The sequence below is a fragment of the Triturus cristatus genome, chromosome 10 (assembly GCF_964204655.1).
Source record: "Triturus cristatus chromosome 10, aTriCri1.1, whole genome shotgun sequence".
In the NCBI taxonomy this organism is placed as follows: Eukaryota; Metazoa; Chordata; class Amphibia; order Caudata; family Salamandridae; genus Triturus; species Triturus cristatus.
The window spans coordinates 539129150-539145718 of NC_140593.1; the positions used below are offsets into that span (position 1 = coordinate 539129150).

Consider the following 16569-nt stretch of genomic DNA (forward strand, 5'->3'; position numbering starts at 1 on the left):
AAGCTAATCTGCTGTATAGTGGTCATTGACTTGCCTTTCGAAGAACGAAAGTTTAACTATTACACTAAATTCAAAAAGAGAAATCTTTACTTGTAATAATAACCCTACCAGAGATGTTTATATCATTCTAAGAGTTGCCGCCGCGTCTCCCACTTCGAAAACAGAGAAGGTGAACAATTGAGCTCTAAAATAAGCAGCCAGCCACAGTGATATACATGTTTAGAAGGAGAACCGAGGGTCGCTCTCTGAAGTTTCCGCCAATCGGAGCTCGGCAGTCAACTATGCTCGTGCCCTGTAGATGGAAGAGCCCAATCAGACTTCCTCAGCGTGTTAAATTGTCAAGTATAGCCATCCAATGATTCGAGACGCTGCTTCTACACTAGGGCGTCCTGTCCAGTGATTGGGTAATAGTCACCGCAGCTCGTCCAATCGGAGGCTCTCAATTATGAATATTGAATTTCCGATTCCTGGGCGTGGAATGACGCAGCGGGTTTTCTTTTCGTACACTTTTCAGCGAGAACCTCCCAAGTTCTTAAATACATATATTTTATATACGTATGTGTAACCGAAGGAGAAGTGTCATCAACGCGAGTCACGAGCGCTGACGCCCAGGAGGACTTAAGTCGTGAGTGAAGTGTGTAAGAGGGAGGCGTGCTTTACTGGATCCGCTCACGTACTTCAGCTGTACGGTCACTCTTTTCCCGACCAACAGGAATACTCCGGTGTGTTACAGACAGGCGAAGCGGGATTGATGCAGCACACTTAAACATCCGAGGCTAGATCTGAGAGGGGGACAGCAGCTGGCGGTTCTCGGTGGGATTTAAGATGCCGCAGCCCAAGTCTCGAAAGGTCGCCATTCTGGGATACCGCTCTGTAGGTGAGTAAAGCGCGCGCGTGGCCACAACACGGGAGGACGGGTTGGTTGGAGTCGGCTTATGACGCAAGACGTGGCTGCGAGGCTGATTGTGACGCAAGTAGATGGCCGTGAGGTGGATTGAGACATTAAGGAGGCCACGGGGCCGATTCTAGTGCAGTTTGATGGGCGCGAGATGTATCCTGGCACACAGTGAAGTAGCTCCAAATTCGATTGACAGTTCACGCCCGTTTGAGGTGTCACCGGCGTTTGAGGTGCCGAAGTGGTTCCAGCTGTCAGCGGTGTCTCTTCCTTCATGCTGCCTCGATTTGCCTTTTCTATACCTGTTATTTTGCGAGCGGCATCAGCATGTTTAGTCGCCCACGAGTTTTCATCGACACGCGCTGCCATAGCGTCTGTTGTATAAAACGACACGTAAATGCCCCTTCGCTTAGAGATGGCCCTCAGTGAGGGGAGTTGAGTGCGGGGTGCATGTCTCACTACTCTGGTACATTTGTAAACGCCAGGCCTTTTGGAGCTACAACACTGTAGTGTGCAGCTTCTCACTGACTTCGTGTACCGGCCATCGCTCCTCACTTGCAGCCACCATTTTGCTTATTTCTTCGAAAGGAGCAGTGCCTAGAGCATATCAGCAAAATGTGAATGACACTAAATATGGGTATTTTTCGCATCCGGATTACTTTTTTACACCCAAATTGGCGTTTGTCCAGTTATGAAGCGCATGTGTCCTTTATAGGTTTGTACTTACAGTTATATCATTCAAAACAGCGTTATTTCTTTTCCCTTTATAGCTTTTCACTCAGGTAACGTTAATTGTATGGTGTCCCTGGGCACCACGCCTTTGTGATATGTCCGTGTTTAATGTGCATTGACAATGTACTGGTAGAAACAAGTATAGTCAATGCACACAGCTATTACGTTTTTACATTTAATATTCATATAGACAATGTCTGTTGTAAAGAAGGAGCTATTTGGCCACAGTGCTTTTCTTTGTAATTTTTCTGACATAGACCGCTTATTTTTAACTGTACTTGGGGATTAAACCGTAAAAAATGCACCGTAAAATATGCACTATGTGGCTATTATTTCTTCCCTAAAATCCTTATTCTAAATTTGATCTAAACAGTTCACCTGTACAGTTGGGGACAAGGGACTCCAAAGTCCAGCATATACTTGGTAAATGTAACATGCATAATATGGTCTACATTTTGTTAATTTAAGTATATGGTATTTCAATAGCGAAAACCTAGCTAAAAGGCAGCAAAGCGCTAAACATGGTCAAAGACAAGCATATAAAGTCACGTTTCTTCTCCCTTTATCTCTTCAGGCAGGTAACATTAATTGTATGGTGTAGCTAGGCACCACACCTATATGGTATATTCCGGTTTAATGTGCATTAATTTTTATATATACATATAATCTCTCTCTCTCTCTACCGGCAGTCGCCAGTAGATAGTTATAGTTAGAACAGTGTTTCCATAGGAAAAGCATTTTTTGATTTTCTAATAACTTTGGTGTCGTTTGACGAATCTTTATGAAATTTTCCAAAAAGTTTCTCTTTTTTGATCAGCTCCTATCTTGAAAGTTTGGGGGTGATTCGTCAAGGGGGGGCTGAGAAAAAAAGGGGGGGTCCCAAAACATGTTTTCTCAATGCAATTTCCATAGGAAACTTTAGATAAGGCTACAGGTCAAACTGCTGAACGGAATTACGCCAAATTTGGCAGGGAGAAAGGTCTTGGTCCAGAAAGCACGCCTGTTGAAATGGGGTAAATCCGTTCAGTAGTTTTAGAGAAATATCAAAGTTTACAGATATCGATATTTGAGAATTCTGACATCTGATTGGCTGAGCCGTTACGAGCACGAGCGTGCGGCTGATTGGCTGTGAACTGTTGAAACTAGGAAGTGTTGGCATCCATTTTGTGACTGAGTTGAAAGGTGTAGGGCAGAAAAAAAGAAAATAATTGTATAAGAGGGTATAGTAGGAACACTGTGGTCTTAGTTTAAGCAGTCTGTACAGTGCAGAGGCAGGGAGTTTGAATGTTGCGTAGGTCGTGGAAATTACATTCGCAGAACAATGGTGCGCGGTATTGCGGCAAGGTTGCGTAGACTCTGGAAATCCCATCAGGAAAACAATGCGCCGTATTGCGGACAGCAGTGTGTACGGTGCATACACAGGTAGTGGGAATGGGCGGTATTGCGGCAATGTTCAGTAGGCTGTGCAACGGTGCACACACAGGTAGTGTGAATGTGCGGTGTGGAAAAAAGAGAATAATTGTGTAATAGGGTATAGTAGGAACAGTGTGGTCTTAGTTTAAGCAGTCTGTACGGTGAATATAATGCGCTGTAATGTTTACTTATAATGCGGTGTTCACTTTTATCACAGACAGTGTCACTTTCTTAGACGAAATTTAATATTATGTGGGACCATTGAAAGTAGAAGTGTTATCAGCCATTTCCTCCACGTCCGCGGAGTAACGGAGACATCTGATTGGCTGACGTGTTCCAAGCAGGAGCTTCCCAAGTTTAATGTTAATTGGCTGCGAACCATTAAATGTAGAAGTGTTGGCAGCCATTCCCTCCTCCTTTGCGGAACACCATGGACATTTTATTGGCTAAAGTGTTGCGAGTACAAGATTGCTCCTTATTGGCTGGGAACGGTTCAATGTTGTCAGCCATTTTATGACGCAGTTCAAAGGAGTACGGGAAAGAAAAGTAGGGGAGGGTAGGAACATTATTAAGGGTTTATAGGGACTGTAAAGGGGGAAAAAATGCTTTTTATATATTTTAAGGGCCATTTATATAATTTGTGTGGGCCTTACAAATCAAGACGGGAAAATAAGAGTGTGTTGCGGACTTCTCTTTATTAAGTCTGCGGGTGGGATACTTCCCAGAAGCACTATTTACTTAGAATGTGGTGTTTACTTTTCTGACGGAGAGGTGTGGTGGCGCTGCAAAAATTTCAGTCTAGGTTTGAAACAGTTTTTATTAAGCAGTCACTAATATACTTTCTTAGGAAAGTGAAGCTGTATATATCAGAGGGGTGACAAATAAAAATGCAATTCATAAAATAGCTCTTAAGCGTGGCCACACCCTCCCTTTTTTTGTCGGCTATAGTTTGTAAAAGTGTTGCCCCATATTCTTGTTAATATACAAGGGCATCAGTTACTTTTAGATAAAGTAGAAAAGGAAGTGCTACAAGAAACACTCCCACACTACATTATCTGAGGTCACAACAACAATCCAGAGTAAAAAAACTGTTAAACACAAATGACGTGATATTACATAGAAATGTACGCTTCATCAAAACATTACATGAAGCACTATGTATACAATTATTATTTTTTTTTTTGCAATTACTTTTTTATGAAACATTAGCCGTGTAACAAACTGTGAGGAACTAAGTTATCTACGGAAATATCTATAATATGTATTGTACATTTGTCGCACAGATAGATGTCCAAACCCTTTGAAGTACTATAAATACACAGTATATGAATATACAGGGTGAGTTTATACTATTCCACAGGAGAAGAAGAATAAGGGTCCCTACAAAAAATACAACATTTTTACAATTTCTATTCTGTAGAACGTGGGTAAGTTTTATCTTAGTACTTGGAGGTCGCTGACTGCTCCGCTGATGGATCAGGTACTCCTTTAAGAATATATAGGATAATAGTATAATATACACTACTATTCCAATATATTCTACAAGGAGAAGGAGAATAACAAAATATTTTCCAGCTATGAATATGTTCAAAGCTTCCTTTCTACGGGACTTTGAAATCTTTCGTCCTCGCGCCGACTGGTCATGAAGTCCTCTGACATCAAAATGACTGTGAATATTAGAATATACATACACACACTATATTATCCTGGGGTGTGGGGGGGGGACCAAGTTAAAACGAGAAGCTGCAGACGTTACATATAAATCTTGAGTTTTGGTGCCCATGGGTCACCCACACGTCTGTGGTCAAGTATAGTGTCACTATTATAATATAGAAAATCACACTAAATGAGCTCAAAGGAGCCTGTAAAGGAACAGTGTATCCTCTATTCTGCCTGTTTCTGAATACAAGCTGCTGACGTTGCATATAAATGGCAAAAACACTTTTTTGTAAATACAAATCTTTAAATATTCACAAATAGCTACGTATTATAAGTATCTACTATACCATAATCAAACTACTTACAACTCCGTAATATCTTTTGTTGTCGCAAAAGAGGATTCAGACGCTAGAAAACTGAACCTGCATCACAGAATGGACACGTGTAAATAACTTGCAAAAACAAAACTAATCAAGCAATGGGTGTGGTTTATATACTTTTTGTTTATTCAGTAGTCTATGGAAGGAACATGCGGCTCCGCCCATTTAGATGTCACGTTTTACAGTTGACACGTGCTCACGTTTTCACTGTTTAACTTGTGCACGTGATGGGAAAAGTTACAAAATGTGAAGCTGTAAAGGTTTCGATTTCGATTCTCACGCATATATGTATAACGTTGGAGCGATTTAAAAACTGTTACCCTGCAAACCGTGTCATTTCCTTTCTCGTGACTAAAAACATCTATTAATTGCCGTAATTCTAAATAGAAGACATAAAAAAAAATATCGTTCAGAATAGAAGAAAAATAAAATATGTGCTAATATTTGTCATCACTATGGTTTTAAATAAAAAAAAAAAAAATCTCAGGATTTGTAAAGCTAAACCTCCAGAGAGGTGTCCCGATGCTCGGGGCCGTCGGGAAGATTAAGCAAGGTATTGCCCACAGTGACATAGTGGTGGGCTAACGTACCGCCGGAGCCGGGAGTCGATCTGTGAACGCTGTTGTTCGAAGTCAGGTATCATAGCTTAATTAGTGCTAATTAAGTTTTAAACATTGTTAAATTATAACATATCAGACTACTGTTAGTTAGTTTTTGAGTACTAAAAGTATGCAAGGGACTTTGTAGTTAGAAATTAGCATTTAAAAAATCTTTGAAATTCACTAAAAAAAACCATGGGTTTTACATACGTTATATTTAGAAATTCGCATTTAAAAAATCTTAGACATTCACTGAAAAAACCATAGGTTTCAGGGACTTTATAGTTAGCTGGACATTTCACTCGTACAAAACCAGAGAGATTCCACTGTTATAGTTGCTTCAGCTAACTATAACTCGCGCACCCGCAATGCACTGCTCATGATGTCACATATTACATCATTCATGACATGGTCAGTGACATCACTGATGACATCTCAAATGACATCAATGATATCATCCATGTGAAAAACTGATGCATCTCCTCACACTCTAATATAACGGTTAATGCACTAACTGTAAAATACAGACAGCCATTTTCAAAATCGTTAACACACCAATACCAGTTACTACATACGCACTCCCTGATTGCTAGGTCTACACACACATCTACTCATTTATCCATACAATCGCTCATACGTGCAGTCACTCATAAATACAACACTGTCATATGCACTCATACACCTATACAGACCATCACACACCGCCACTCATCCATGCAGTTACTCACACACCTACTTAGTCATGCAAAGAATCTATCACAGTCCCATTTACTCACCTATACAATTATACACACACAACCTCACTTAGTCATACAGATACTAATGCATACTTACTCTATTATATAATCAGTGATACAAGTACGCACTCCTCTATACAACCAGTCTCAAAATCACCAACTATCATTAACAGTCCTTTATATACTTCATCTCTCACATACACTGCCTTTTGTATATGTAGTTACTTGGTTATGTACCACTGAGACATCCATTCACTCACCAACACACCGATACACACACTCAGGCACCCATACAGGTGTTTCCGCATGCACTGTTGAACCCATGCACCCAGTGAATCAACCACTCACACATCTATGCACAGTCGCACACCTCCCACACACACAAACGCAGTCTCCCAGGCAACCAATCAATAAATCCGGGCTCGAAAAATCATAGACAATTCACTAGACCTGCAGGTCTAGTAACCTACAAAATCTCCTCGACCCAACTGAAATGCACTTGACCTCTAGTCTGAAAGCTGAGCAAATGTGACATGTTAACAAGATTTAAAAGCATTTTTATTGCTCATTTACTTTGTGAGCAATAAAGATGCCTTTAAATCTTGCTAACTTGTCACATTTCCCCTGTTTTCAGAGGCCAAGTGTCAGTTTGTATTCCTACTCGCCAGTAAGGGCGAGTAGGACCTAAAAATAGCTCGTCCTGAATTAATCTGACCCGCAAATGCGAGTGGTCAAGTGAATTTTTCGATCCCTGATAAACTATGTAGACACTCGTATAGCTACTGACCAACCCATCAGCTTGCACAACAACAGACAGACTGATACAGACATTCACACAGTTTAGTCACTAACCCATGCATTCAGTAAGACAAATGTAATCACTCACCTACTAAATCGTCCATCCAGACACTTATACACCCACTCATTCTTCAATACACCTAGGAATATATATAAAATATATTTAAAAATTACAGAAATACACAGTCACAGGATGATGTCATCAGTGGTCATTTGAGATGTCATCAGTGATGTCACTGACCATGTCATGAATGATGTAATATTTGACATCATGAGCAGTGCATTGTGGGTGCGCGAGTTATAGTTAGCTGAAGTAACTATAACAGTGGAATTTCTCTCTTTTTGTAAGAGTGAAATGTCCAGCTAACTATAGCGTCCCTGCAACCTAAGGTTTTTTCAGTGAATTTCCAAGGTTTTTTAAATGCTAATTTCTAACTATAACGTCTATTAAACCCATGTATTTTTAGTGAAATATATACACACACAGCTATTGTTATGATAACCTTATTACTGATATCGACAATACCAGTTGAAAAGCAGTTTGGCCACAAGGCAGTTCTTTGTAATTTGGCAACATAAATGGTTTGTTTTCAACTGTACTTGGGGGATTGACTCCTTCCATTTGTACTATGTTGTCTTTATTCCTTCCCTAAAATCCTTATTCTAAATTTGGTATAAATACTTCAGCTCACCAGTACAGTTGGGGACATGGGACTCCAAAGTCCAGCATATACTTTGTAAATGTAACATGCTTCATTGACATTTGCTAATATAATATATTTCTATACCCTTACTTGATGTGATGTATTAAGATCTTAAATAGTAGAGTCGCTATCTACACCTAAGGCTTCGCACTGTAAAAATCTTTGTAAGTATATGGTATTTCTAGAGCACAAACCTAGCAAAATGGCAGCAAAGCACTGTACATGGTCAAAGATTACCATAAAGTTAGTGAGTAATAGAGGAGGCTGGGTTCTGGACTGTACATGCATTTTGATGTAGTGCTCTTTAAGAGGCGAGTCTTCATCTCCTTTTTTAGATTGTATAAGCATTGGGGCGGTTCTGATGGACCCGCTATGGGGCTGGGCGGCACCTATGGTGCCCCCCTAAACATCCCTGCACCATGTGGTGCGTACCAAACAGTGCTGGGATGTTTGAAAACCTCCATTTCCCAATTGCAGTTTGTGCTGCAGGCCTTTTCCGCTCAAGCTGCCATTAGGATATGGATGTTTCCGACCGCCCCTATGGTCGGTCAGTCCCAGACCACAACAGTGTCCAGCATCGTAATAGGGCCCTACATTTTAGTCAACTTTATTTAAAAAATAAAACACTATTCACACTAAACAAAAAAAAATAAACATTTAATATAAATACATAATTAAACGTCTTCAACCGGGGGGAAAAATAATACTAGAATAATTCCTGCAAACAGATCGTGAACCTCAGGCTCCTTCCTGAACCTCTGAGATCTGCCTACAACAGCCACTCCTGCGAACCTCAGGAATGCTTTTCTCCTGCCCTTTGGATTCACACAACACACCTCCTTTGCTCCCAGTAACTGTATCCGATACAGTGAAACCACCTTTTCCACTAGACCCATCCAAAATGTAAGACATGTTTCCTTGTCTGAATCTAACCACCCATGCCACAGTCTACCAATTCACACCATTGACTCTAACTGCATTTCCGCACTTTATCCACAACAAATGGTCCACCAAGCTTTTCACTACCCTACCTGACGTTACCACCTTTATTGAACACACAAGTTTGCATCCTTTGCACAATTCTGATTTTCATAGTCTTCCTTTTGTTTAAATTTATCTTCAGCTGCATTCCTTCTTACCTTTTGACTCCCACTCATTCACATCTTCACCAAACTTCACCCACTTACTTGTCCAACCGGGGCATTCTTTTGTGGCTGGTTTCCTACCCCTCAACATTCTAAATGGAGAAACATAGGTAGAGGATTGCAGACTGGTCCAGTAAAGCCACAACATCAACCTCACTGCATTGATAACCAGGCCTTGAAAAATCCACTGGCAATTGTGAGTAAAATGTTATCAGATAGAGCTATTTTTAGAACCTACTAGTCCCACATGGCAAGTATAGTTAGGCTGGAAAGGAACAGGTGTTCTGTTCATTCAGAAAGTGAATGAGCCATAAAGATGCCATTAAATCTTATTTTTTTAATCTTAACACATTTGCTGTCTGTTCGAGGAAAGAGGTCAAATGTTAGTTTGTCTTTTAACTAATTGCTTCTTGGAAAAAGAGGTTTATTTTTTTCTCTTACTAGAGTTAGAGGTTTTTGTCAAGTGAGCTGTCTGAAGATGTTGGTTATTTTTCTAATAAATAGCCTGTGAATTAAAATTACAAATATTTCAAAATATATCCAGGATTACAAAGAATTTATTTTGTAATTAAGAAGTGTGATGCAAACAAAGAGCTAAATAGGAGTAAAACAAACCAGAACTCTTTACATGGTGAAGTGCAAATGACACATATTTGCAGAAACTCCATTTCCAAACATTGTTTGCACACTATATATAGTTTTATCAGTAATGCTGCATGTCAGTGGAAACGTTTCAAAGTAAAGTCTGCTGATTACAAATTGCAGTGTGCTACCACTTCATGCTTTAGCTATGTATTTCTTAAAAGTGATAGTTTTTAAACATGATTTGAGAAACATTCCTGCCCCCACCCTGATGAAAATGCTGTTAATGAACTTAGAGGCAAGTCAGGGATGATGTGTATCCTATATGTGGCTAGATTTGTATTATATTCGGAAAAAAAGTTTAGTCTATGAAATCAAACAAAGATTTTTGTACAGCAGACCTGCTGAACTCGCCCATTTGAAGGTGCTCTCATATGTGATGAGGAAAATGACGGCTCAATGAATAAAATTATTTGTCCGCGATCACATAATTTGGAACCAGTTTATTGGTCAAGAGCATTACAAATAGGTCGAGTAGATTATTTAAGTCACTAGACCTGCAGGTCTACTACAATTTTTATGATTTTTCAAGGCCTGATAATTTGTTTGTTGTTGATAACTAACTGAACACAATGTACTAGCACTAGGTTCATGTGTTCCACCTGAACATTAGTTTGGGAATGATACAACAGGCTTCCAAAAATCCATTCAGCTATTTTTAGCATTTACTCAATCTTGCTGGTGAGTTAATTTAAACTGAAGGAACAGGTGTTCTGTTCATTTAGAAAGTTAATGAGCAATAAAGAAGCCTTTAAATATTGTGTTTTTTGTCTTGACACATTTGCTGTCTGTTCAAGGACAGAGGTCACATGTCAGTTTGTCTTTTTACTAATTGATGCTTATCTTTTCCTGGGAAATGTTTTTTACTCTTCTTTCTCTTATTATAGTTGGTGCTTTTTGTCAAGTGTGTTATCTGGCAATAATTGTGAAACAAAAGGCTGTAAAATTTCTTTTTTTATTTTCTGACTGGACATTTAAACAGCTTGTAAATGAATAGTACAATTATTTCAAAATATATCGGGAATTATGAAAACTTTATTTTGTAATTCAGAAGCGTGATGCAAACAAAGTTTACATAGGAGCAAAACAAATCACAACACTTTTCCAATTGGTCGCACACTGCTCGTCCTACCAGCGTGTTACCCCAAAGCATTATGGTCCATGAAGTCCGCATCAGCGAGTGCACCTCTGCCAGAGTATTAAGCAAAATTAAAGTCGCGTTGGCCATCCCTGGACACGTGTTTCGAGGTTATTACCTCTCGTCAGCAGGGAATAGGCATGTGTGTAGGGTTGCTGCGTAGCCTGCCAAAAATTGTTCTCAGGTCCAGTACCGCTCGTGGCACTCAGGTGCGTAACCATGAACTCGTCAGCCCCACCGGCTCAAGGGAGACTGAATATTAACACAAATCCAATTGGTCGCACACTGCTCGTCCTACCAGCGTGTTACCCCAAAGCATTATGGTCCATGAAGTCAGCATCAGCGAGTGCGCCTCTGCCAGAGTATTAAGCAAAATTAAAGTCGCGTTGGTAGGACGAGCAGTGTGCGACCAACTGGATTTGTGTTAATATTCAGGCTCCCTTGAGCCGGTGGGGCTGACGAGCTTCAGCCCCACCCCAATAGGGTTGAACGAAAATATTCCGTGGCACTCACTGTCATAAGAAACTAACCGAACTGTTATACATGTCTCTAGAACATGAGGACACATGACACGCTGTCAGCCACTACATACGTCAAGGAGCGAGACTATCTGTATCTATATGCACCCCGCATATGAGAGTTCTCAGGAGAATAACTACACTAAGCCTGACCAACAACAACCTCTTCTTCATAGTTTGAAAACAAACAACTAGTTTTTACATTCATTGAAACAATCATTACAGCAGTTCAACATCTATCACAGGCACTTTGATACTGAACTTGCGCTTAATAATTCATATTGTGATTCACAAGTCCTTTAGCTATCTCGGCACGTGTTTCCCAGTAACTATGTAAATGAGAGCTACAAGCAGGCCCGCGTCACCCGGGGTACTGCGAACAGAGCCAGAACAAGCCAATGACTTGATGGAATCGGTAAGCCTCGATAGCCGCCATCGAGACCACGGACGATCCGACAAAGTAAGACGTGACTAACCCCTCGCTTGTCTTGCTGTTTATGGTTACAGAATTGAGCTTCCGAATGTGCTGTTCGGTATCCCGAGTAAGCGAAAATTGCTTAACTACGAGGTAACGATGTTAATACATCCCTTTTTTCCGTTACTAGCCCTGAGAGAATAACGTCCACAGTAACCGATATTAAAATACTAACACCACATGAGAGCGTCGACACACGACGCCGATATACATATTTAATCCAGAAAATGAATATCTCTCATTTAAACCGTAGCTCATTACTAATCACACATGGATATAAATGCACAACCTGTCTGACCTAGTTAGGTCGCATAGTTATTTACACTACCACGTGTTAATTGTTACAGTAGCCCTATGTGTAAAAAAACTTAGGTCACAATGTTGTATATGCAGGGAGATTGAAGGGTAAGGATCACTATTGCATATTTCTTTTTCTCTTCTCCCATAGGTACGGATACTACAGATCTGACTTCCTTTAATAAAAGTGGAAATAACCACTAGACTAGGAGCCACAATGCGTTCCTACAATTAAATCCGGTCCTGACGAAAGCCTTTAGACTACAACAGAAGGCTGAAACCTGTTGACCCATTAAAGGACAGTAGACTAGTAACTTGGTCTATATCCTCACTCTTGCTTTTAATTTCTCATATCAACATTCCTCCAATAAAGATATTCTTTGAAAAAATGATATAGAGAATTTTAACCTCACTACACTTGATCACAGTCGCACCCTCTTTTTATCTTGATTTTTATTTCTGGACGCTACTGAAAAACCAGTTGGTCTTCCTCCAGGTGGAGGTCAGCATATATACTAACAAAAAACCCAATGATGATGCTGTAACAGTACACTTAGGCGGAGAATCAAGATATACTGCCATCCCTACCTGTGTACATATATGAGGGTTTTTTATGACGGAATCAACACAAACAAGACCCTGGTTACACAGGACAAGTGGTCCATTCTCTCCCGTTTTTTTTTTTTTGTATTTAAATGCTTGTCATCACCAGATTTAAGAAATTTGTCAACTTCTTCTTTGACTAATTGAACCCCAATATCCAAAAGAAGGAATCGAGGATAACGTTTATGAAGGAAAATCTCTCCATAGAATTAAATTACTGCTTTAGCATTCGGTTCTGGTACAAATTTTACTTCTGGCCACTTGGAGTATAAATCCATCGCTACCAACGCAGAATGATCGTGACCTGGTAACCTATTAAATTGATCGACTTGGTCAACACCCGCTTTCTCCCAAGTTCTAGATAGGAACCAAATAGGTTGCAGTGGGGGTTTCCTTATTACGAAACCCTTCTCTGAACTTAGACACAAAGAGCACACATCTACAAAACAATCAACCTCTCTATCCATCGAAGGCCACCACATTGTTTGTCTCAATCCTCTTTTCTTGAAGGTGGCAACCATGTGTCCTTCATGAGCAATCTTTCTGAACTTTAATCTTAACCCAACCAGAGATACTAACATTTCTCCTCTTAGAAGAAGACTATCGTCCACTGATAATTCACCAGCCACTTTCCAGAACAGCTGACATGGAATAGGGAGAGATTTCTCTGAAGGCCAACCCTTGGAAATGCATGCATATGGTGGCGCAAATTTGGCTCCCCTTCTGTTCTGCGTACATGCTGGTAAAATTTCTGGTCAAAGCCGAAATTTTGTATTAGACGGGCAGACTTCAAGCAGCATTCTGTAGGATTCTAGAAAGTTGGCTCCATTACGTGCGTTTGACGGCTACTAGGCCATCTTGGTGTTCAATAAACGTGTGCATGCTGACGATATCCATGGTCACCAGCATTAAATTGGATTCCTAGGTTATGTTCCCTAGGTTGGTAAGAGTATATTTGGCATCTTGAATAAAAGTTGGTATATCCTTCATGAAAGGTTGGAGTTTCTTGTCAATATATTCTCCCTATCTAAAGCAGGGTGAGTTAATTCCTGCTATAATAGGTCTTACTGGTGGTGGGTTAACTCCTTTTATGTATTTTAAGCAATAGATAAAATGTCGGCATTGTACAGTATGAGATCAGAAGATATGTTATTTCTTCAATGCTTAACAGGCCCTGTGTATACCATTAATTCAATTTGGTCTTTATCTTGGTTTGGATTTCAGAGGTTAACCTTGAGAAAGCCCTGTATTACTGGCCGTAGGGGGCGAAACACGTGTTGGTTGTGCCTCAAAACTTTTACCCAATCTATGTTGGGGTTATGTTGCTGTAACCAAGGTACTCCCACAATCGCTCCAAAAGGAGGGGTATCAATCAGATCAAAAATTATTTTTTCCTTATGTCCGTTATCACAGGCCATAAGTATTTCGGGGGTATGGTATGTTACTAACCCCGAGGATAGAGCTGATCCATCAACAGCTCGTACTTTTTCGGGTTGCGATTTCTTGATGAAGTCAATCCCACAAGATTTGGCTAAAGCTATGTCAAGGAAATTGCCAGTGGCTCCAGAATCGACCATGACTGATAAGAATTTTCTATGTTGTGGGGATAAAATAAGCACTACTGAAATGGTCATATGTCTGGATATCAAGGAGAAGGTGTTTGCCAAAAATGATGAAACCTGGAGACAGGATGGACTTGGAAGAGCGGTCTCAATACCTTCCAAGTCTAGGAGTTTTCCGACTGCACTGCAGAGATTGTTTTTGTTCAGGGATGGCTTCTTAATTGAACGGGATTTGACTGGACATTCTTGCGCATAATGCCCTTCCTTCCCACAATAAAGATATAGATACAACTTTCTCCTCTTGTCTTTTTCTTCTTGTGTTAAAGGGCCTCGGATCCCCCCGATTTGCATCGGTTCACTTGTGTCTTTCAAGTCTTTTTTATCTATTCTGGGAATCTGGAATCGTGGATATTCCACCTTGACCCTTTCCCCTTTTCGTTCGTGTAGTCTGTGTTCCAATTTTACTACTAGATCTATAAAAGAGGCACAGTCTTCAGGGGGATCTACAATTTGGGACAAAATATCCTTTAGTTCGTCCCTCAACCCTCGATAAAATAATGAAGTTCTCTTCGCCTCAGGCCATTGTGTCTCTGTAACTAGTCGGTTAAATGTTGTGATATAGGTTTAGTAGATCTTTGGACCCTTGCTTTAACCCAAGTAGCTAGTTATTGCTAGCCTGCATATAAGAATGTCTGGCAAATAGGCGTTTCATGCTGTCTTTAAACTGTGTTAGATTATATAAGATAGGGTCGTCATTCTCTACTAAAGGAACTGCCCACAATGCCGCATTACCCGACAAGTAGGATATTATAAATGCAACTTTTGCAGCGTCATCAGGAAACGCCGCTGCCTTACTGAGAAACTGTAAATGGCATTGGTTCATAAAGACCGCGAACTTACTACTATCACCAGTGAATCTTTCTGGCATGGCTAAAGGGATTTGGGGTGTCGTAACTACTGTAACATTCAAGGGGGGGGGGTGTTGCATATTCTAAGGTAGATGTGCTCGGGAAAGAGGGAACCTGAAAGCGAGCAGGCTGAATGTATGGTTTTTTATACGGGGAGCCACTATCTGTAAATGTAGTTTTCTGACTACGTAACATGTCTACTTCTAAGACTGGTCTTTGGTTTTCCGCTTTTACCTAAGTTCAGTTTGCAAATTGACTAATACAGTAGCCAAATCTGCCATTGATAGTTCAGGAGCAGCTGCTCCTGCTACCAGAGTCTCTTTATCCATGCTTCGCTCGGGGGATTTTATTTAAAACGTGGGCTTGGCTTTCTGTCACTGCTGGAGGGTAGCAACCACATAAGATCCTCAGGAGCGAAGCTAGGTCCTACCTTCCCCGAGGATACAGTAAGCCCCCTACGTCGATATAGCAGGAAGCTCCCCTGTACCCCCAGGGAGCGGTGAGCAGACTCGGAACTTCCAGGAAGGAGACACAGCGTAGGAGGGAACAATGGGCTGATGGGCAACTAGTAGATACTGTGAAAGAGAAAGGAACATCCCATTATTAATATACTCAAGTCTCATATATTGTAGCAGGATAGGTATCAATGTTTGTTTACAAAATAGAAGGATTGTGTATGGTCTCCTCTCACCTATCATATATGTGACCTTGGCCCACAATAAACAAAAAAAGAAAAAGGCGTTGTCTTCTAGGCGAAACTTAGGCGCTTAAATGTTGAACTGCACTTTCAGTTTGCAGACCCAGGAGATCAAAATTAAAGTTCACTCTTGTGCAATGGTCAAAGCGCTGTGTTCGAGGAAATGGTCAAAGCGCTGTGTTCGAGAAAAACGCTGAGTCGAAAGAAACTCTATTCTCAGTAGGAAATAAGAGCGCTTCAGGGTTGTCGTGTCCGTAGAAAAAATTAATGTTTAAAAGACACGATCTCAACAGGAGGAAGAGCGCTTCAGGGTTGCCGTAATGCGTTCCCAAAATATCAGAGTCACTCGCTACTGAAAAAAGAATCCTCCCAGGCGATTAATCATCCGCTTACCGCCGTGGTGAAAATAAAGAATAATTAAAGTCCTCTCGTTCTTTTTGCCAGCGAGCAGTTTCAGAACGGTTGAGTACATAAATCACTGAGTCTGTATTGTTCCGGTCGGGAACAGAGAACCAGTGTGATGAACAAATCAATCGATAGTCTCGCAACAGATGCGTGAAGATCCAAAACAGAGTCCCACAAGGATATAGATGTTCGATTCTTTCCGAGGAGTAGCAGGATAAATGGCGCGAACACCGCAAGCGACGTGCAGGGCTTCAGGACACGA

At 40.7% G+C, this 16569-nt stretch overlaps 1 protein-coding gene across 1 annotated transcript in view; it reads left to right on the forward strand.

The window, feature by feature from the left end:
* Positions 1-434: 434 nt before the first annotated feature.
* RHEB (Ras homolog, mTORC1 binding) overlaps positions 435-16569 on the forward strand; it is a 194050-nt gene continuing 177915 nt past the window's right edge. The window contains exon 1 of the mRNA XM_085632019.1: positions 435-877. Within this exon, the coding sequence (XP_085488145.1) occupies positions 826-877 (52 nt within the window). The 5' untranslated portion in view covers positions 435-825. The remainder of the gene's footprint in view (positions 878-16569) is intronic.